General features: G+C 41.7%; 1 protein-coding gene across 1 annotated transcript in view; it reads left to right on the plus strand.

Moving 5' to 3' along the window:
- Positions 1 to 7,149: 7,149 nt before the first annotated feature.
- The window catches only part of TBX18 (T-box transcription factor 18), a 29,851-nt gene continuing 15,325 nt past the window's right edge, over positions 7,150 to 21,675 (plus strand). Inside the window, exons 1-4 of the mRNA XM_036414940.2 lie at positions 7,150 to 7,963; positions 9,165 to 9,369; positions 11,497 to 11,598; positions 14,849 to 15,020. Coding sequence (XP_036270833.1) covers positions 7,642 to 7,963; positions 9,165 to 9,369; positions 11,497 to 11,598; positions 14,849 to 15,020 — 801 coding nt within the window. The 5' untranslated portion in view covers positions 7,150 to 7,641. The remainder of the gene's footprint in view (positions 7,964 to 9,164; positions 9,370 to 11,496; positions 11,599 to 14,848; positions 15,021 to 21,675) is intronic.

A 21,675-nucleotide genomic window follows, 5' to 3' on the forward strand; every position in this document is an offset into this window, starting at 1 on the left:
AAAAGAAGGAAATCAGAAGTTTCCCTGGCATTTTCCTTGTTCTCAGATTTCTGTGAATAGATAATAAAATAATAATAATAATAAAAGAATAAGATAGTCTTATCTGTGCCTCAGGCATCCCTCTCCACCACCTATCCAGAGGCCCGCAATAATGAAAGCTCGGTTTCTTACAGACCCACGTAGACCCAGTGGTCAAAGGCTTGGCCAGGACTTGCCTTCAGTAAGGCAGGAACTGGAGAAAAGAAAATCCACACAGGGGACCACTCAGCAACTGATCACAAGTGGAACTCAAAGCACAACTAAATAAAACATGTCTGGAAAGGGCGCATCTGTTATTAGTTCACATACCCCTTCTCCCAAAGTAAATTATATCCCAGTATAACAAAGCCGAGATAAGCCTTGTGCACTTTTCTGAGCTACCACAGTGGAAATCAGAGGTTGGTTTTCTTGATATGAACCTACAGCGACCTTACCTGTAGGCACCTGTCCCACTCAGGGCATTGAAACAAGTACATATTTGTTTAAACTCCTTTTTGACCAGGACCATTCACATAACTTGCTTCTAACATTTCTCCAAATAAACTGGAACAAGAGAGCTGTGACTCTTAAAACCCACAAATTAAAATTAAATTTAAAGATACCACAGGGGGCTTCAGGTAGAAAATTAGAGGGATTACTTTTAAATAACTTGGAGGTTTAAGGGAAGATACTCTGGTATTTGATAGTACTTGGTATCCATTGATAATAATGAATGTGTAATATTAAATTATGATTGCATTCAAAACATGGTTTCAGGGTACTAAATGAAACAAGATTAAATCTAATATTTTAATGGGGGTATGAAAAAAAAGTAGTGGGACATTTTGTCACGAACAAACTGAACTGGTGAGGTTTTAACATCTGCCTAGTCCAAATCTTCCTTTGGTGGTTTTTACATGGGCCCCAAGCTGGCTTTGCTCAAGTTGACATCTCTGCTTCTTCTCGGGAACTCACTAAATGCAGCACTTTCTGCTGATGGGCAACTCCTGTGTTGTGAGTAATCCTTTGCCAATAGATGGTCTGTTGTCCTTTACAGTATAACCAGCTGGGAAATTAAAAATGTTTGCTTCTCCACATATTTATTTGTATTTGTTGTTGTTTTTTCCCCTCTTTATTTATGACACATACAGATGAGTGCATTCTCTTAGAATCCCAAACCACAAATATCTCCAAAAAAAAGTATATTTCAAAAATTAAATCTACAGATGTAATACATACTGTGAACCCTATAAAATGCGTTTACAATGCTGACTTAAAGAAAGAAATTTATAACTTTCATATGTACCTTCCTTGTGCAATAGGCAACTGCCATATGTTTCCGACTTCCATAATTCAGTTTTTCTTGGACATCTGTAGCAGGTAGTGAGTGCTTCTTAAAGTACATTTTATGTAATTTGAGAAGGAACCCGCACCAAAGACTAAAGGTTAACATAAAAAGCACAGGTCTTTCTAGAAATGCTAGTTATTCTAAATTTACATCACCAATTATGCATAGATTGAGATAGCTTTTTCCCCCTCCCCTTTCTTCAGGTGACTGAATTTGGAAATTCGATAATTCAAAAATGTAGTATTGTTATGCTGAAGATTCTTTACAAGCAACATATCCAAAATGTCTAAAAGTGTTGGTAGAGTAGTTATTATTATTACCATTCTTTGGTCTTTTGCTTGAAGGTTCCCATTTGGCTCTTCTTGAAAACTAGGTTGGAACTATATTCCTGTAAGATTATTTTGAGACAAAGTTTAGAACTTTCATATAGAAAAAGAGGAAAATCCCCTAAGTCTTTCAACTTTTCACTTAACCTTGTTTATGATACATTTCTCAAAGGATGGGAAAGTTTCCACAATAAAAAGTGAAAAAGAAAACCAAGCCAAAAGTCATGTAGAAAAGTTATAGTTTGTTGTCAATAATGTTGTCCAAGTGTTTAGATTCAGGGTTGATTCCCAATGCTAATGTATTTTTCAATTAGCTCCCTTCTTTCTGTGCAGTTACAGTTCTAGCTTTAAATTAATCTGTTAAAAGTCCTTTCATTCTGCTGAAACTGAAATGCCTCATCTGTCAGTACAAAAATATGAATAAATTCCAGCCACATTCTTCATTGTTTATACTTTCAGCAGATTATATAAATGTGCACAGAATTTCCACTGTTTAAGAACTGTTGGTATCTACAGATGTGAAATACGAGAACAGGGCCCAATTTACAGCCAATTAGAGGGTGTAATGATTTTTATAAAAAGCTAAACTCCACCATACCTAGTGATTCTTAAGCGGAGTCTAACTAGGGGCACTTAGTTGCATTTTCAATTCATTTTATTAAACCACTAGACTCAATATCTTGAATATAGGGGAAAACAGCATGAGCTATTGAAATCAAAGAATATGAAGCTGCATATTTTAATATCAATGTAAACATCATATAATATAGCACAAACTATTCAGCTGCTCATTAACTAGTTTGAGAATATTATTTAACTTCTCCATGAATTGTCCCTGTGATTTATGTCCAAGTCGATTTATGCAACATTGGTATCAGCAATGTCCACCTACTCATCTTTGGGTGTTCATTTACATCTGCTGTTAATTTCATTACCCCCTTCAAGGCATCAAGTCGGATCAGGTATTAGTGAGAGCCACAGGTGTGGACTTCTTGGACATTTTTATTGCTAACCTCTAAGCGGGTAGGGCTGTGGGAGGAACGTAGGTAAGTGAATGAGGAACTGAAGGCTTCGGATTTTCACGCACAGGGTGAAAAATAACTGTGATATTATCTGAACTCCGGAGGCAGCGCAGATACTGCTGGAAATTGGACATGAGCAGGGAAAATCATTCGCTCAGCCTAGTGGGGTTTCTTTTGGACAGATTACAGGTTCCTTCCTTACTTCCTCACCGCCCCCAGACTTGGCCAGTTAGAGGCTCCTTCCCTCGCTCCCTTCCTTTCTCTTCCTCCAGTTGGAGCCTTTAAAGGCTGGGAGGAGAGAAGGAGGAAGGCAGGCTCATTTTCAAAGTGGCTCTCCTTTAGCTCTCCCCAAACCCCGCACCTCCCCAAAATCCCGGTGTGAAATGGGCACTGATTGAAAAACCAACACCAGAAGAGAATCTCTTTGGGCCAAAACTGAGTCTGGGCATATGGCACTCCGAAGGGCTCTTCCGTGGTCCACCAGAGAGTGGCAGGGCTCGGGCTCGGTTGCAGCGGATAGGAATCTGGAAGAGACTGATTGTTGGAGGTGGATAATAAGTGGATAATCAACAGTCACCAACACCTGGGAGGTGCTCACGTTGGTGTGTGCAAATGCTCAACAGCAGCCAGCAGCCAGAACTTCGGTTTGGGATCGCCCTCTCCACCGGGCCTGGGCTTGCAGCTGCAGCCAGCAACCAGGCAGGGAGGAGGCCCAGGAGAGCGCAGGCGTCCAGCCCCCCCCCCCCCCCCGCCCCCCGCCGCCGATTTACTCCTGTCGCTTTTGTAAATTTATACAGGTTATAATTTATTATTTTTATTAACCCAGATCAGAGGGAGCTGTGAGAGGAAGACTATGTGAGAACCATAGGAAGAGAACCGGCAAGGGAAGGGGAAGGCAGGGAGGAGAGGGAGCCTAAGCTGGCATGTGTAGCACTGCCCTGAGACTCAGCGCGGAGTGGGCTATCAATAGGATAGAGCTCCTTCCCAGATTAAATTCCAAATAACGCGGCCACACAGGTACCCCTCTCAGTGCTTGGACAGGGTCCTTGCTCACCTCCAGTCTCCCATCTTATTCTGTATTTCTCCCTCTCTTATTACCTTTTAGCTAATAAGAAACGGCTTTTATTTTTTGGGCGTGGGATGAAGTCCCAATCTTGCCTGTTTGGAAATTTCGGGACAACTTGATGCGCTTCAAGTTCGGGGGCCGAAAATAGTCTCTCATGTTTGCCAGGTCTTGAATCTGGGGAATCAGACCTAAAGGTTAAAAACGTTCAAGGCGATTGTCAGGTATATAAGGGGGGGAAAACCTATCTGGAGAATGAAATCCCGACGCCGATGATTTTAGATTTAGAAACAAACAATTTTAAAGAAAATACAAGTAGCCTATGTAAGATAACATGAAGCAGGAAGCTCGCTCGCTCTCTGTCTGAGAAAGCAAATGGGGAGGTGACAGAGAATGCACTTAAAAAAAATCTTTCGAAATTGCCCAATTTTAAACTGCACCAAGAAAGATAAAGAAGAGGAACCGGGGATGCTTAAAAACAAAAATAAACAAACAAAAAAATTCCCCCCACCCTCTCCTTGCTGCCCCAGTTAGTTATCTGGCTGGACATGGATTCCACTAGGTGCCATTCTCCCCGTCTGGGCACGCAAGGCTTTTCTGCCTGTCAGTCCTTTTCGCCCAAGTAGCTGAGACAGACACACTTCGCTAATGTTCTTTCCTGGGTGACTTTTATTTGAAATGGAGCTGGGCTAGTCTTGCCAGAGGCCTGACAGTTTAATTTAGTTTTAATCATTTCCTTAAAGTAGCTCATATTGAGAAAAGACTTTCCCAAAGTGACGGGAGGCGCACGCTCGCTGGTACTCACGCCCTCACTCAAGGTGACACGCGCGCAGGTGCACACGGGCGCCCACACACGTGGACACATGGACACGTGCAAACGCACGCAAGAGCCCAGCTTTTGTCCCGCCAGTTGGCGCCCTGGCTCCGCTTCCTTTGCTCTCTTCACTCGCCATGGCTCGGCCCTTGCACCAGTGCCACGCTTTTGAGAAAACGCCTTGTTAAGTCTATCTCCGCCCGCTTGCCATCCCAGACCTCCCTTCCCTCCCGCTCCGGGAGAGGTTTGACGCCCCCTCTGCGGGAGCGAAGATGGGGTTGCAGGGAGGTCTGAGACCCGCCGCTTCACGGAATAGGGGGCAGCTGGTCCTGCTGGGTCCCGGACCCGGAGCTTAATGCAAGGCCGACCCGACAGCGGCGAGCGACGGGGCGTCTACGTCCCTCAGGTTTCGCCAAGTTCAGCCAGGACCTGGAAGAAGGGAAACCACGCCTTCGCCCTGCCCCCGCGCCGGTGCACACCTGGATCATGTCTAAGGAACACCTTCCGTCAGACATCGCGGCTGTCTGTCTGTGAGGCGTGGCTTTCCAGCTGGTCTTCTATGTGGACACCGTTTCCCCGGTGTTCGCGCGTCCCGGGGTCTGCGCCCTGGCTGCCTCGGATAAAAGCGAAAGAAGCGGCTAAGGCACAGAGCAGGTCTGGGGCCTGAGTGTTCCTGAGAGCATCCTGCGGGCTCCTGCAGCCCCTTCTTTATCCTCTGAGCCGCGGGGAATACAAATACCAAAAGACAAGAACCTATCTACCCAGCTGGCTTCGCCCCTGGAAATCGTGCTGGTCCCTCTCGGACTCGGGTTTCCTTTTCCCCCTACCATGGGGCCGAGTAGGCCTGAGGGGGCCCTGGCGACTCCACCCTTGGACCTCAGCGCCTCCAACTCTCCGAGGCCCCAAAGGAAGATGGGAAGAGCCTGGGTCGCCCAGAGCTTGGGCCTAGAGCGGGGCCATTCGCCCTCACGGGCTGCGGATGCGGCCGCGGACGCCTTAGCCCCGTACAGCTCCTGGGGAGCCCTCTCTGCTCCGTGGGCTGCAGCCTTCCTCCCCGACTTCCAACCCACTCCCATCCCAGGCCCAAGCCCTCCCGGCGTCCTCCTCCGGCCAGGCTTCGGAAACCCAGGCTAACTTTTAACACCCGCCTAGAGCGCCGCCGGGCAAGAAGACGCTGTTGTCCTCTGCAAGGCTTTTTTTTTCTTTTTCTTTTTTTAAACAAATGCAAAAACAGTTGAATCCTCTTCTCAAATCTTAAACCGGGCCTCTTCCTTGCGATTGTCACTGAGTCGTTTTTGACTCGAGGCTGTGGGGCCCCGCCGGGCGCAGAGTAGGTGATGCTCCCGGGCACCTCCTGCTCAGGCTCCCGCTCTCCTGGTTGCCTCTCCCGGTTGCGTTCCTTGAGCTTCCCAAGAAAGATCAAAGTGGCAAAACGACTCCCTGAGTCACTCCACTGAGAGCTGAGAGAGAAGGCAGAGATAATAGGGCAGCAAACGTTTGTGGAGGTTAAATGGAGCAAGGGGAGGGAAAACAACCCTTCCTCTATGTTATATCCAGTGTTTGAGAGTATTATGCATCATTAATTTTATTCCACAAGAGATTTACTCTACTTACATCAAACCCTTTTCTTTGGTTAATCCTGACAAAAAGTCGTGTTGAAACTACAAAACAATTTTACAGGTCTATGTTCAGCATTATTTGTTTTTTTAAAAAAAACACTCTTCTTTTATAAAAATTTTGTTTTAAAGAAATAAGTTTGCTCTTTCAAAGCCTGAAGAGGGAAAATGGCAAATTGTCTAAAGCAGGACAAAAATGAAGCCAGGTTAAATCACAGACACATTTAAAAACTCTGCAATGGGAAATCTGATTGCATTTTAAAAGTCATTCCACTTTGCAAAGTGTTTAAGGGTTTTAAAACTAAGTCCTTATCATTAGAGACATACAGAATTTAAATCTCACGTCCTACGTTTTTAATGATCACGCTTATAAGAAGAGGGAGACTCCTACTTTTACCCACCAGTTCATATGAGGGACTGAGCTTATTTTGTTCTCATAAATAATATAGGATTTAAATACATCTCCCACTCCCTCCCCAAGAAATATCCACCAAGGAAAACATAAACTGGAATGTTTAAATGAGAAGAGATAAGCCTGGTGGATGTGAATTCTCCCTACTCCTGGAAATGTCCAGCTTTGTAGAGATATGACGTGATAAGGGAGTGTGAGGTTTCTTAAACTATCCCTGATAGTTTAACTTGGTGATCATCTCGGTTTCATATCAGAAACCTCAGCGGTTCCAGGTCCCGGGGAGGAAAAGCTGGAGACCGGGGCTTGGACGGGGCTGGTTGCAAGCAGACTGACCAGATCCAGCTCCCAGGGGTTGGCACGTCCGAGCCAGACGGCGGCGCTTTTCACTCGAGGTTTTTTGCAACCTTGTAAGGAAGTGGGCGCGGGCTGCGCGGGGCCGGCGCCTCCCGATTGGCCGGCCTCCCCGGTGATGGACAGGGCCCCGCACTCCGCCCCCGCCGCTTTATTGACACTAATGAGCAAGTTCTTCCCACCGCTCTCCCGGCTGGAAGTGCTGACAGATCAAGGCAACAAATTTCAATTACAATCCCTAATTTGTGTCCGCAGAGTGTTTTTTACCCCTGGTAGTCCTCCTTGGCGCATCATTTGAGGCAGATCTTGGAAAAAGCAGGAAGAGGTGGAAGGGGTGGGAGCGAGAAGGAGTGCATCAGGGAGAGCGAGCTCGAGAGACCGAGGAGGAGAGGAAACTTGGCGGGCGCGCCGCCGGTTCCTCGGATCCCAACAACACGAGCGAGAAAGAAGGAAACGCCAAATTTGTTTTTGTTTTTTTCTTTTCTTTTCTTTCTTTCTTTTTTTTTTTTGCCCGCGGCGGGGAAGGGGGCGGTCAGTGTGCTCGGCCTGCGGGAGGCCTCCGCCGTTGTTCAGATTTTTGGCGGCGGTGGGAGGGAAGGAGAGCGGGTGAGCGTGTGTGCGCCCGCGCGAGTGTATATGAGCGAGGGGCGAGCGGGCGGCGGGCGGCGGGGATGGCCGAGAAGCGGAGGGGCTCGCCGTGCAGCATGCTGAGCCTCAAGGCGCACGCCTTCTCCGTGGAGGCGCTCATCGGCGCGGAGAAGCAGCAGCAGCAGCTCCAGAAGAAGCGGCGGAAGCTGGGCGCCGAGGAGGCAGCCGCGGCGGCGGAGGACGGAGGCTGCGGCCGCGGTGGTGGCGGCGGCGAAAAGGGCTCCCCCGAGGGAGACGAAGGCAATGCTCTGTCGCCGCCGCCGCCGGCTGCCGGGGCGGCCTCCGGGCCCGCCCGCAGCTGCGCTGACCTGGAGCTGAACTGCAGCGCCCGCGGAGGAGCCGCGGGTGAGTCGGCCCTTCCCCACCCAACTTCTCGGCGCGGCGTGGCGCGTCCCCTCCGGGTCCCGCCCGCCCCCACGGCCGCGGGGAACCCCAAATCTGCGAGTTGTGGGCGTGCGCGAGCGCAGGGTTCCTGCGCGCCCGAGGCCACTCCAGCCACTTAACGCACTCGCCGTGGGTGTCGGGGCGCGAAGCCCGCCGCCGCCTGGGTCGATCTCGCCGCCCCCGGACGGCTCACCCCGCGTCCGGCCTCGCCGCTCAGCTCAGGCTGCCGCCCGCCAGGCGGTCCGCGCCCTCGGCGGCCGCTGCTGCTGTCGGCGACGCTCCGCCGTGCAGACCTGCGCTTTGGGCATCTGCCTCCCTGGGGGTGCCTGCCCATGGGTGCTCTTGTTTTCTTTCCTAGCTTTTAGCAGCTTCGAGGTGGAGGGAGCGACGGTATCATCCCCCCAAACCGGAACGAATGCCCCAAACCAGGAAGAGGGCGGTGTATCTGCAAACTGAATGGTTTCCCCGAGGGGTAGCCTAACCTTCCCGGGCCCTTCCTCTCTGGACTCCCGCTGCCAAGCATGGCAAGGGCCGTGGGCTTGCTCTTCGCGCTCTTCTCCTGCCCTGCGCTAGCTGTTTGGCTAGCAAGCTCTGGGCGGCCGGGGAATGTGGCAAGAGCGGAGCAAGAACTATTTCGAAATGTTTCTGGAGGATGATGCCTCCGCCCCAGCCCGAAGCCGGGCGCTTTCGGACGCCTGTTGCAAAGCAAGGCCCCGGCGCTCACCTCCAGGGTCCCGGGCACCCGGCGCTTTGGCGGGGTGCGCGCGCGGGGGGCGCCGGGGATGTCGGGGTTTGCAACTGGGGATCTAAACCCCGGAGTCCATCTCAGGCTCCGCTGGGCACGCATCCCAGACCCCGGTGGCCGCGCGAAGCTTCTTTTGGGGCCTTGGCGGGGCGGACAGAGGTGGGGTGGCCTCGGCCCGCGCGCCTCTCAGGGACTTGGAGGTCAAGAGGGTCCCACAAGAGCGTCCCCTTTGGCGGACAGTGCGGGTGTTGGACAGTAGACCTATTTGTTAGAAGGACCCGACGACGAAGGGAAGGTTTCCCCTTTTCTCCTGGTCCTTCACCTCTCGCCAGCCTCCCTCCCGAGGTCCATCTCCCCATCAAGATTCCTCCGCTCTGGGCCCTCACCGGTTGCCCCTCTCTGCTCTTTGCTGCCCAGGAGGCTGTGAGGATGGCTTCCTGCAGGGCTCTTCCCCACTGGCGTCCCCGGGAGGCTCCCGAAAAGGCTCCCCGGCTCCCGCCCTGGCCAGGCCCGGGACCCCGCTGCCATCGCTGCAGGCCCCGAGGGTGGATCTGCAGGGAGCTGAGCTCTGGAAGCGCTTCCACGAGATCGGCACGGAGATGATCATCACCAAGGCGGGCAGGTAAAGAATGGCCCCTCATGGCACCCCCTGGGTGGGTTAGGAAGTGGGGGTGAGGGGTGTCTCTGGTAAGCATTTCCGTGTAGAGGGGACTAGGCCCTGGGTAGTGGTTCACTTTTGAGACTGGCTTTCCCTACCTACCCAGTCAGCGAGGGGCACAGTCCGGCCGCCCTCTTGCTGGATGCTTGAGGAAATTAAGGTTCGCCGCCAACATGCTAGCGGTTCTATGGATACGCGGCATGCAGGGGAGTTACAGATCCGCGATCATATTTACATCTGTCCAGACTTTTGATTTAGGCTCTAGTTATCGCTTCTGGGACTGTGGGACAGATTACCCCCCCCCCCTTGTCTTTTAACAAGCACAGTTTACCCTTTAGCAAACTAATTTGCTTTTTTCAGATTAGAAATTTACCCGTTGGTTGTTCATCAAAAGATTTCCTTGCAATGTGAGAACGTGGTGGTGTGTTGTGCTATTTTGATATTAGACTACGATGAAAAGTTACTGGAATCGCTAGTAATATATGCTTACTCCTTGAGACATCGGTACCCTTGATTTTGAAAAACCACTTTTGTAGATCCGAAGTTACTCGCAGCTAACATTTCCCCCCCCAATGGTACCCAACACGTTAATCTAAATTTGCTGAAGAACTCTAAAAAAATTTTTGTAAGAAGTTATATCCGTTTTTTTGTTGTTGTTATTGTTGAAAGTGAAATTTGCACAATCCTCAGTAAAATAAATGGATTTTGGGGCCAGATCATAGTAATTTGAAGGAGGCACAGAAATATTTGCATTTTAAAGTTTCAGTTCATTTAGTGCAGTGAAATCTATGAATAATATCTTCCTTAAAAGCACACACCACTCTTTCAGGGAGTACACATGGCAAAAACCTGGATAGCATAAAAGTATCCAAACTTATTAGAAATTACAAAAACATATTTTATTGAATCCATATGCTACCTTCTACATTTTCACAGAGCTATTAGTAATGATCCAAATTCCGTTTTCAACAACACAAAGCAACAGTTGTCTTATAAAGGATGTAGTTAAAGACCTTTACTCTTTATCTTACAGGTGCACTGAAATAACACTGAAACAACCAGCATATTAAACTGCTCTCATGCCTAGTTAGGAATAATGGACTTTCTTTTTTTGTGCAAGTGGTCTTTAATGGCATTGTTATAGGGAAAAAATTGGTAAATATCAGTACTAAAATTCGTGGTATAAGGTAAATTAGCAAAAATTAGATTAACTGGAAGGATCCTAGACATACATCATTAGATGAAAGGTTTTTTTTTTTTTTTAAAGAACTGCTCTATTCATTTTTTAATATACAATAATGTGTTGTATGCCTTGCTGCTGTGACATTTTAAAAAGATAGGTACATTTAGTTTAGCATCTCCTGTGATGCATCTGTGGGAAGCCAAGAGAAATTCAGATTTTCATTTTTCTTAATGAGCAATGTTTTGAGTAAGCATGGTTAAAGGAAAAAGCATTTTCAGGTTATGGTAGGGGAAGGAGTGATTTGGTAAATATACGTTGTGCTTAGTTTCTGCTTTCAATAAAGAAGTTTTACTATACCTTTCAAATTTGGAGCAACTTTTGCACTTCACCTTTACCATGCTGCAGACAGGAAGTCCTGTCTCAATAAAGAACATATTGTTTGGTTATAGCATGGCACATTGGCTCCTTGTGGTTTTTTATAACCCCTTTAAAATTTCACATTATAATACCTTTTATCACTTTCAGAAATTCAAAATTTCTATTTCTACCATTTGGGACATTTTATTATCTGTATTATTAAAGTAAATTTGCTTATTGATTTTTTTTAAAAGTGCTTTCTTTAGTGCCTTGACTCCTTCAATGTATAAAACTATTTTGCTCTTAGCTATACTGACATTTTAGTAAACACAGAGGCAAGTATAAGGTACAACTAATTACATTTAAAAGCCTCAGTTTTGCTATGTCCCCCTGTTCTGATTCTTTGAATTAAATTACCAGAGTGAATGGTATAAATTTGTTCATGAGAAAAATACAGATTCTGGGGATTTCTTTTGCTTATTCATTGTTCATGTGTTATCACAAGCAAAACCCAAACCAAAACCCCTTTTCCTCACTTCCCTTATAAATAGGCGCATGTTTCCAGCAATGAGAGTGAAGATCTCAGGATTAGATCCTCACCAGCAATATTACATTGCCATGGATATTGTGCCAGTGGACAACAAGAGATACAGGTATAGTGATCGGTTGGCTAGAGGAGAATAGGAAAACACGGAGATTTTGCAGGCTATGTCTGTTTGATTTGTGACTATGATGTTTGTTTCCAAAAGCCTGTGGAATTCCCAGAACCATAATCCATTACCTTTCAGATTTAATAGCCCAGAGGATGCCTTCTTTTAGAGTAAATGTGGAAACTTAATTTTTGTTTTGCTTTTTATAGATACAGAACTGTCTTTTAAGTACTGAGGACTTTCAATAGGAGCTAGTTTAGCGATGTTAAACCAAGTGTGTTTTTTATATTGATTCACATTTTTTATTAGAAGTTTGAGAAGAAATGTTAAATTTGTACATCTATGCAATATTTAATGAAGTGTTTTTTTTTCTTTGTGATTTTTATCTTTAAATAAATTCACTTTATCTGATTACATTAAAAATTGTACCTGCTTGGAGGCTTTTCATCTTTGAGGAAGTGATTGAAGATTTTTTTTATAATTTAGAAAAATAAAAACTCATTATGCATTACGATATTGACATCTTTAAATTGGTAATGAATTAATTACATTAGTGGTTTTTTGTTTTTTTTTTTTGCTTGGTAGTTAAAAAAATCTATAGGATTTTGAAAGAGAATATATTTATGCAGGCATCAAGTAAAGTTGGAAAAGATACACATTCTTCAGTATCAAACCAACCTTTCCTCTTTTTCTCCTGAAAGTAAACAAATCAGTAATTTTTAATGATTATGCTTTTTATTTTTCTGTTAAAAATGCTAACATAAAAAAGGAGATTTTTGAATGAGAGACCAGAAATTATTGCTCAAATTTTGTTGTTGTTTGTTTCTGTCTTTTTTTCTTTTATATAAATACCTAGAACATTCAATAAGTTATTAAATGAAATCAGAATTGGTTTTTATCTTTTAAAATTTAGGAGTTGCTTTTTGGAAACAGGTTTATGGTGTCAAAGTATACAGTTTAATTAGTACAGGCACATATGGAATACTAAAAAATGGGTAATAAAAGGGATAGTTTAATTGTTTGTGTTTGTGTATATGTTATATTGCTTTTAATTAACTCATTAGGACATTTTAATAAATTATCTACGGAATGACAGAAGCTAGAAGGCTTTGAAGTTTATTTTTAAAATATACTTGGTTTAAAATTCATATTTGATGTGGGTTTTGTGCTGAGAAAGATAATGTAGTTCTCAATAAGCTTATAAATTATTTCCTTTCTCAACTAAGTTTATCTCATATTTCTTTTTTCAGATCTCTTCCATATATTTTGGATGGTTTGTTTTACATAACTGATTCTTATTATTTTTACATAAAATGCAAGCACAATTTCAAGTGTTAGTATTAAGATACCAAATTTTAAATGATCAAATTGTAAAACATAAATTTGCTTTCACTTGTATTGCTTCCCAAGAAACTTGTTTTTAGCATTTGTATTTAGAATGCTGCACAAAGAATATGTAGCATGTAACACTTCATCTCTTAGTGGATGTGGATTTTTTAACTACTCACTATGTATACTTTTTCAAGGTTTTGATAGAGAATATTACTCTTTATTTTGGTAATAACTCTTTACCCATAGTGCAGGTTTTTAAATTTTTTTGTTTGTTATTGTTTTTGCATTTCCAAGATTTGCATTTGATTTCCCATCTTTTTCAGCACTAATAGAAAAACATTTTCTGGCTTATTCTCTGCTACCAGAGAGTGGTATTTGATCAAGTTAAACACAGTTGTGACTAATTAGAATGTAAAATTAACATTCACAAAAGCCTGTGTGTTTAGGAACTTATTTATTGAAATTACATTATACCAAATAAAGGAAGTTTTTAAAAAAATTGTTCTTAATTATGTGACTTTTTTTTTCCAAGAAAAGGAATTAAAGAATAGAAGGCATATTGAGCTCAAAATAGAGTGAAATAAGTGACCGTAATTGAAACAAGGTCTCACCAGAGATGATATGAAAATGTTTCATCCTATAAAAAAAAATCACATACTACACAGGTAGATTTCTCTGAGACTATTTGTAAATTGTATGTTATATTTTAAAACACAAATGGAAGAAAAACAACAAAGTATGCACAGTAATTTTACTTTCTATATCTTTCTAAGTTAGTCATCGACATACTAGTTCCTAGTTTTTGAATTAGTGTGTTTTAAGTTAACACAAATAATAATCTGAATGTAGGATTACTTGAAACATTGGAATTTAAATGTTTTATTTTTAGAGTCACTATTTTTGATACATATAAACAAACATTATAGAACATTTTGTCTCTTAATTAAAAGAGTAATATTAATTAGATGTCCCATAATTTTCAAAGTTTGATGCATATTTTATTTATTTTATTTTTAAAATATATTTTCTTGATTTTTTTCAGAGAGAAAGGGATAGAGAGTTAGAAACATTGATGAGAGAGAAACATCCATCAGCTGCCTCCTGCACATTCCCTCCTGGGTACCTGCTCGCAACCAAGGTATATGCCCTTGACCAGAATCAAACCTAGGACCCTTGAGTCCACAAGCTGACGCTCTATCCACTGAGCCAAACCAGTTAGGGCTGATGCATATTTTAATTAGTGGTAGTTAATAATTATTTGCAGCATTTTCTTACAACAGGAAAAAAAAAAGAAATATGTAGGAGATAAAATTCTACATTTTATGATTATACAAATTAAAAATTAAACTGAATACTTTATCCTTAATTTATAGTGTGATAGAGTTAGAAAAAATAATTCTAAATGATGTTAGAACTTTTTGCTATGAAAATAAAAGTCACTGAAACTTCTGACAATTTTTTTTTGCCTTTCTGCCATCTATCTTATCAACTTGTACATAAGCCTATAAAAGGGAATAATAAAGAAGCAGGACACTTTTAGGTATAACTCTTAAGTATTTTTGAAATTTACTTAAAAGTGAGCTTTGACAACTTATTAATTTTTCACATCAGTTGACTATCCAGATGAAAAATATCTAACATGAATAAGTGTAATTCGTAAGTGTTAGGATACTTGCATTTTTTGGTGGTGACCATATGCATATTCTCACTAAACTCTTAATACATCACCTTGAGTGGTCAGTAGGCCACTGCCTGCCTCAGGGAGTTTTTTTTTAAAGTTGTCGAAATCTCATTTTAAATGCCTTGGATGTAAACAGCAAATTATTGTATTTTAGACTTAAAAATTTTTGTCTAATTCTGCTGAGTTAGAAATTCTAAGAAAGCAATAGTTCACATGCTATGCCTTGTCACTGCCTTTTAGGTATGTTTACCACAGCTCTAAATGGATGGTGGCTGGAAACGCTGACTCCCCTGTGCCACCCCGGGTGTATATTCATCCAGACTCGCCTGCCTCTGGGGAGACATGGATGAGACAAGTGATCAGCTTCGATAAGCTAAAGCTCACCAACAATGAACTGGATGACCAAGGCCATGTGAGTAGATGGCCTCTAAAATTCGCCACCATTGGATGGCGCACCCATACACATACTGTGCTGGACTGAAGGAAATGAACTTTTCTAAGATCATAGTATTACTCTTCTGGTGGATCAGCATATGCGTAAGCTGTGCAAAATCCAGGCGGTATTTGCATCAGAGACTGTGCCTGTGGCTATCGTATACTATGCAGCATTCAATATATTAAAACAAGATACTATTAATACATTTGTATTAGAACGAAAGAACCCCAGGCAGACTATTTAGCCAAAACATTTGTTTGAAATCCCATGAGGTCCTAATTATTATACTCTGAATATGAATACAGTTGGTTTAACTGGAATAATGATTTATTGTGTCCCCCTGCATCCAGTTCTTTTCCCAGCTGAGGCTCATTGCTTCTCATAATGTCCCATCTGCAAACGCCCAATTGTTTTGTAATGACATCTAATGTGTCAAAATAGTAATTCCTTTTAGTCTTAAAACTGCTGAAATATGGCATGTAAGTCAAAGCCAGCCATCCCAATAATATAGTCATTTTAGCACCTTATTAATTTTTATGTGATATTGTTTATAAGCAAGATTTCTACATTATTATTTTAATAAATAAGTAACTCTGGATATATGCTGATTTCAATTGAAAGATAGCTCTTTCTATTAGGTTTATGTTATTTGAGAGGGGATTGATTGATGCAGAATTAAAATGCCTTTTGATTAGTATTTCATACACAAAATGATGAACCAACTAGTTCATTTCTAAAAGGAGTGACATAAAGATAGCATATTTATGAGCAAATTTCTTAATGCATAAGTGCAAACTGTCATAAACTAGTACTCTGTTTCCCCGAAAATAAGACAGTGTCTTATATTAATTTTGTCTCCCAAAGTTGCGCTAGGTCTTATTTTCAGGGGATGTCTTATCTTTCAGTGTGCTAGGTCTTATTTTCGGAGGATGTCTTATTTTTGGGGAAACACGGTAATACTGTGATGACAGGATATGATTTACAAGTTGCTAGACAATAACTTAAGCAGTGGACCTTAATGAAAGGATTCAAGTACAAATTTCATTGTGGTACAAAGGCAGTATCTAGCTTTTAAGACACATCTGTCTCATTTTGTTGGTGCTTTTGTTTATTGCCTTTTATGATTTAAAACAGAAATAGAAAGGTAGCATGGTTGATTCATTTCTGAATCCAACGTCATGCCCTATATTTTAGTGCATTAATTAATTCCTCTTCTTTTTATTTTTTATTTACACAGTCAAGATATGCCAATTATTTTTCACTTGACTTCAGTCTCACTTAGGGAGCTGACTGATATGTTGCCAGCAAGTCCATTGAAAGATCTTATTTTTTTTTTTTTTGGAATAGGAAATTAAAAATAAATGCCATTATGTGTTACTTGTTTTAAAAAGCTTAAACATGCTCTAAATTTCTTAGTTCAACAGTTTAAGAATATATCTTTTAAAAAGATAATTGGATCTAAAAGCGACATACTGTCATAGATAAGGTACAAACCCCTTTTAATAATTTAATAATTTAAATTATTTTACAATTCTGATGCTTTCAAATCAGATTAGTGGCTTTATATCTAATATTCACCAGCTGTAATACTAGATATAGATCTATTAATTTATATGTTTCTTTTTAATTTTGTAACTTTACTAGACTTTAAAACAATATTCTCCAGAGAAACAGAACTAATAGGATTATATAAATGTGTGTGTATATATAGAGATTTATTTTAAGGAATTGGCTTATGCCATTTTGGAGGCTGGTAGGTTTGAAATCTGCAGGGTACATTGGCAGACTAGAGACCCAGGGAAGAACTGATGATGTAATTCTTGTCTTAAGGCAATCTGAAGAATTCCCTCTTCCTTAGAGACTTCAGTCTTTTTCTCTTAATAGCCTTCAACTGATTGGATAAGGCCAACCTACAATATTGAGGCAATCTGCTTTACTCAAAGTCTACTGATTAAAATGTTAAATTCATCTAAAAAATACCTTCATGGCAACATCCAAAAAGGTGTTTGACCAAATATATAGGTACCGTAGCCTAGCCAAGTTGAAACATAAAATTAATTATCACACAGTATTTGTTTAAAATACAAAACATTACAGCTGAAACCAGTTTGGCTCAATGGATAGAGTGTCAGCCTGCGGACTGAAAGGTCCTGGGTTTGATTCTGGTCAAGGGCATGTACCTTGGTTGTGGGCACATCCCCACGCAAGAGGCAGCTGTCATTGATGTTTCTAACTCTCTGTCCCTCTCTCTTCCTCTATGTAAAAAAATTAATAAAATATATTTTAAAATACAAAACATTACAAATTGAAACTCAGTTGTTTATAATATTTCACTATTAGGAAAAACAAAAACATAGCAGAAAATAGGCAAAATAGTCAGATAAGTGTATCATCTACCAGTGAAATTTTTCTTGTGAAGTTGTGGTAGATATAATACTTTAATAAAGGGAGACAATATGTGTGAGGAACAAGGAAAGAAAGATATATATTTATGCATTTTGGGAGCAAGGAAATTGCCTTGGCAAATGGTAAAAATGTATTGAATCAGTTGATACTAGAAGAGAATGTTGGTTGGAAAATGCTCTTTTCATAAAAACATATTTTTTGAAGGCTTTGTAAGGTCTATATATATAAAAGCCTAAGTATCCATCTGACTGACCATCCTACTGGTAGTTATAGTGCAAATTGACCACTAGGGGGCAGATGCTCAACACAGGAATTACCTTGACACACACTGGCCATTTAAAAAGAAACAGCACCACAGACCTGGCAACAACAAACCAACACTCAGCTTTCCCCAAGTGGGACACAGATCCTGCCACCACCCTGGAGCAACAGCCCACCAAATTGCAGCCCACACTGCCCATGGCTCAAAATGCAGCCAGCCCACAGCCCAGCCCAGCCTGGAAATTGTCACTGTGGGCGTGGTGTAATGACATGTAGCAATGCCCTGCTTCCTCTCCCTAGCAAGTAGCCTCCTTGGAGTTTCTTCAGCTCAAGGACACAACTTGCTTTATAGCCTGGTGCAAACATTTTACATTTTAACCAAATGTCTGTGAAGCGTTTTCCTGTGCCTCATCTCATTTGATCCTCACAGAAGGTCTGTAATAGGTAGATAGGAGATGCAACAGAATTCTATTTTCTTTTCATTAGCCGGAAAATGGAGATTTAGAAAGCTTACAAACTTGACTTCTGTAAAGAAGTAAGAAATGGTGGAACTTGAAAATGATTGCACGTTTTCTCACTGCTCACTTCAAACACTGCTGCAGTTAAATATTTTATTCTGTGATCTACATGCTTTGTGTTGATATTTACTGCTGTGTTGCTGACAATTACCTGAAAGAGAAGTTGGGGTGCTTCACTGGGCTGGAAAAATCAGAAAGCATGTCTAATTAAGCAAGTTAATCTATATATATAAAAGGCTAAGTTGACTTGCACATTCGAGGTTCATATATAGTGAACTTGGTTGATACTTCTATTTCAGAGAAAGGGCAAATCGTGATATTAAAATGTTTCTTCTAATTAGTTTCCTTTCAATGTGCACAAACACTGGGCCAATGGTGTAAGATAAGAAGCCATAGTCTTGGAGCCTAGATGGGGAGAGAAGACCCACACACAAATAATCATGCTGTCAGCTCAGAGAAGTTCAGATGTGTCCTTATACCGCCAGGAGAGACTGAGGAGGCTTCCTGAAGAGAGTGTCTGTTGTGTTTATTTACCCAGTTTTAATGGCCCCAAATGAGTTTAGGTTAGAGATTAGGAATTTGTTTCTTATTCTACTGTTGATGTGACTCTAGCATCATTATGGTAGGACTTTCTAATTCAGAAGTCCCTGTCCTCCTGCAGAGAACTCTCTGCCCTTGTATGGTGGTGAGGAAGTGATACTAATCGCTACCTAATCTAGCTAAAGACTCAAGTGAGAAGTAATTTTCTAATTGGCTTTTTTTTTTTCCTTCTAAATTGCTTTCTGTCCTCCCAGTTCCCAGTTTTATTCTACTAAAGATGTACAAGTGTTCAACACAGTGACCTGAGAACTCCTTGTCGACCTGACACTTTTAGTAAACCAATAGTTACTGTAGGAATCAAATTCGCACAAGGCTGTGACTGGACCTAGGTTTACCTGAGATCTGAGATTAGGTGTCATTGTGGTTTTCCCAAAGTGACTTTTCATCTTTCCAATTGTTTAGAGAGGACCATTGGTAAGAATCTAGAGTGGAAACGTCTCACTGCTCCACAGCTAGTCTTTGAATGTTGTGAAGACTTTATAATCCCTACTTGCTCTTCAGGGAATCTGTAGCCAGCTTTATGTTGGATTGTATATAAACCAAGACTGGTCTACCGCTGTACAGATGTTTAGCATGCTTGGGTGGGGTTATTTCTTTCTTATCATGTGCATGATTCCCTATTCTCCTGAAATTTGCTGTGTAGAGGGAAACGTTTAGATGAGCATTTTCCTGAAGAATTAGAAGACATTTAACAGGTGGATCTTAAACCTCATTAGAAGACATTTAACAGGTACACCTTCCTGCTTTGGCAGGAAGTATGGCCAGGTTGCCACAGCCAGGATACCTGTGAAAGGGTCTGTTTTCCAGCTGCTGAGGATTCAATGATATAGAGGACCCCTACCTCTACGTTTGTCCTCACTATCTTCTCATTTCTGCTTGAGAATGCGGTGAGAAAGCAAGGTATTATAGGGGGAGATTTCTAAGATCTTGATGGAAAGAACTGGTAACAGCTTAGAGATCCAAAGCGTTCATGTCAGTGGGCAAGTCCCTTTGGCTCTCTGAGGCTTAGTTTTCTCATGGGTTATGTTGGAAGCAGAGAATTTTGAGTGAATTAAATGAGCTGGTGAACTTGAAAGTATATATTTCTAAGGAGTGCTTTAGATACAGCTTCAGGCCTGAAACAAAACCAAGGTCGCCTTGTTGTGGAGCTGGCAACTTGGGGTAACGGCATTGACCCCAGCATTTAAAGTGAGCCATTACTTGGGATCACCAAAAATGCAGAGAGCCAGGTTTTTGTTATCTCCCTTCATTGGTACTTTGCTTGACTTATATCAACACTGAATTTAGGTCATCTAGAAAATTTCCAGAGTCAGCAGGTAGTATTTTCCGATTGAGCTGTTTTATAAGGTACAGCGTGGCATGTCTGTCAAACCATAGGCACTTTCATCCCATCAGATCAGAAATAAGTAATATCATGCTTCTTTTGACTCATGCCTTGTGTGTTTAAAATGGGGGGGGGGGGGATGTGTATGAACCTGAGAAGCTGCACTCTGTATTATGGAGATAGGCCCACATGATACCTGTACTAGGTAATGCCAAAAAGAAAAATCCTCCAGCTAAATAGAACAGAGAGCATGGAACATGCAGGTCATATATAATTATTTGAGTTTCAGTGATGGGCATTATCATTGTGTTCTCCTTGTTTATGAGGCCAGTGGTTCTCCTTGCTCTACTTGTTCTATTAAATAAGCAAATTATTAATGACTGCTCATTATTATAAATTTGATAGTTCATTAAAGATCAAATAATGCTATGTTATAAAGAAGAACTGGGGCTTGTTTAGCATTCTCTAAAATTTTCCAGGGATATATTAAATTCCTATAGATAATATTTAAAATTATTTTGCTTAATTAATCTTGAGATTTTTATTGGCAGTTGTCCTTTGATGTGCAAACATAGGCATAGATCAGCTATTTCTGTACCCTTCTTCAGTATACCTCACCTACATCATTTTGATGACTTAGGATAGGATATAGACAAATGAAGTTAAAATGTAGATAGTTATATGAAGAAATCTTCTTGAGAGAACAAAGACTTCATAAAACAGGAACCTTCTTTTCATTGGCCGGTAAACAGAAACTTAAATCAGTTTTCATTTCTTTCATTTCAAGTCAGTTCACTGTAGTCTTCTGAAATTAATTATGCACTTGTTAGTTTTTTTTTTTTTATGTGAAGTAGCTTTCTCCAGTTTTTCTTCTACTCTGGAAGTTGCCAATTATTAGAATTAAGTGTTGCTCCTGAAATTTTCAGATTTTTACTTGACTCATAGACATACATTTTCTCCTTTATTTTATAATTTCTTTTATTTTAAAAATTTCTGGTGGAAAATTGATTTTGTGAGCCCCTAATGGGTTACTGAAAATTGTCTTTTGTTAGACTTGGAAAGAGACTTTCCCAGAGGTTGAGGGGTGTCCCTAGGTGATGCTGAGGGCTGCCATCGCTTCTTCTCCTTTTCTCATACTTATGCTGCCCCCACCCCCTCAGGCATGTCTGTCATCCAGACATTTCCTCCCCTAATAGAAAGGAAATTTTAGGGTAAAAATACAAAACAAAAAACAAAACAAAAATTAACCACTGTGTTGGTTACTCCCAGAGTATAAAGACTTCCTCTTGTGGCAGCAATACACTGTCCCAGGGGAGGGCTCTTTGTGTTTGGGCTAGCCAAAGCTTCTGAATTTGGCTCATTAAACCTATTGAATCCTGAAAACCATGAGGTAGGTCAACCACTGTATTTTTCCAAGACTTTTGTTTAAGCATTTCCCCTCCAAACTCCAACACCCCCGAACCTGAATTCAAATTGTATAGTTTAGGGAAGATAGAGGCTTGTTAACTAAACCCATTAATGA

Source organism: Pipistrellus kuhlii, unplaced genomic scaffold (genome assembly GCF_014108245.1).
Source record: "Pipistrellus kuhlii isolate mPipKuh1 unplaced genomic scaffold, mPipKuh1.p scaffold_m20_p_5, whole genome shotgun sequence".
In the NCBI taxonomy this organism is placed as follows: domain Eukaryota; kingdom Metazoa; phylum Chordata; class Mammalia; order Chiroptera; family Vespertilionidae; genus Pipistrellus; species Pipistrellus kuhlii.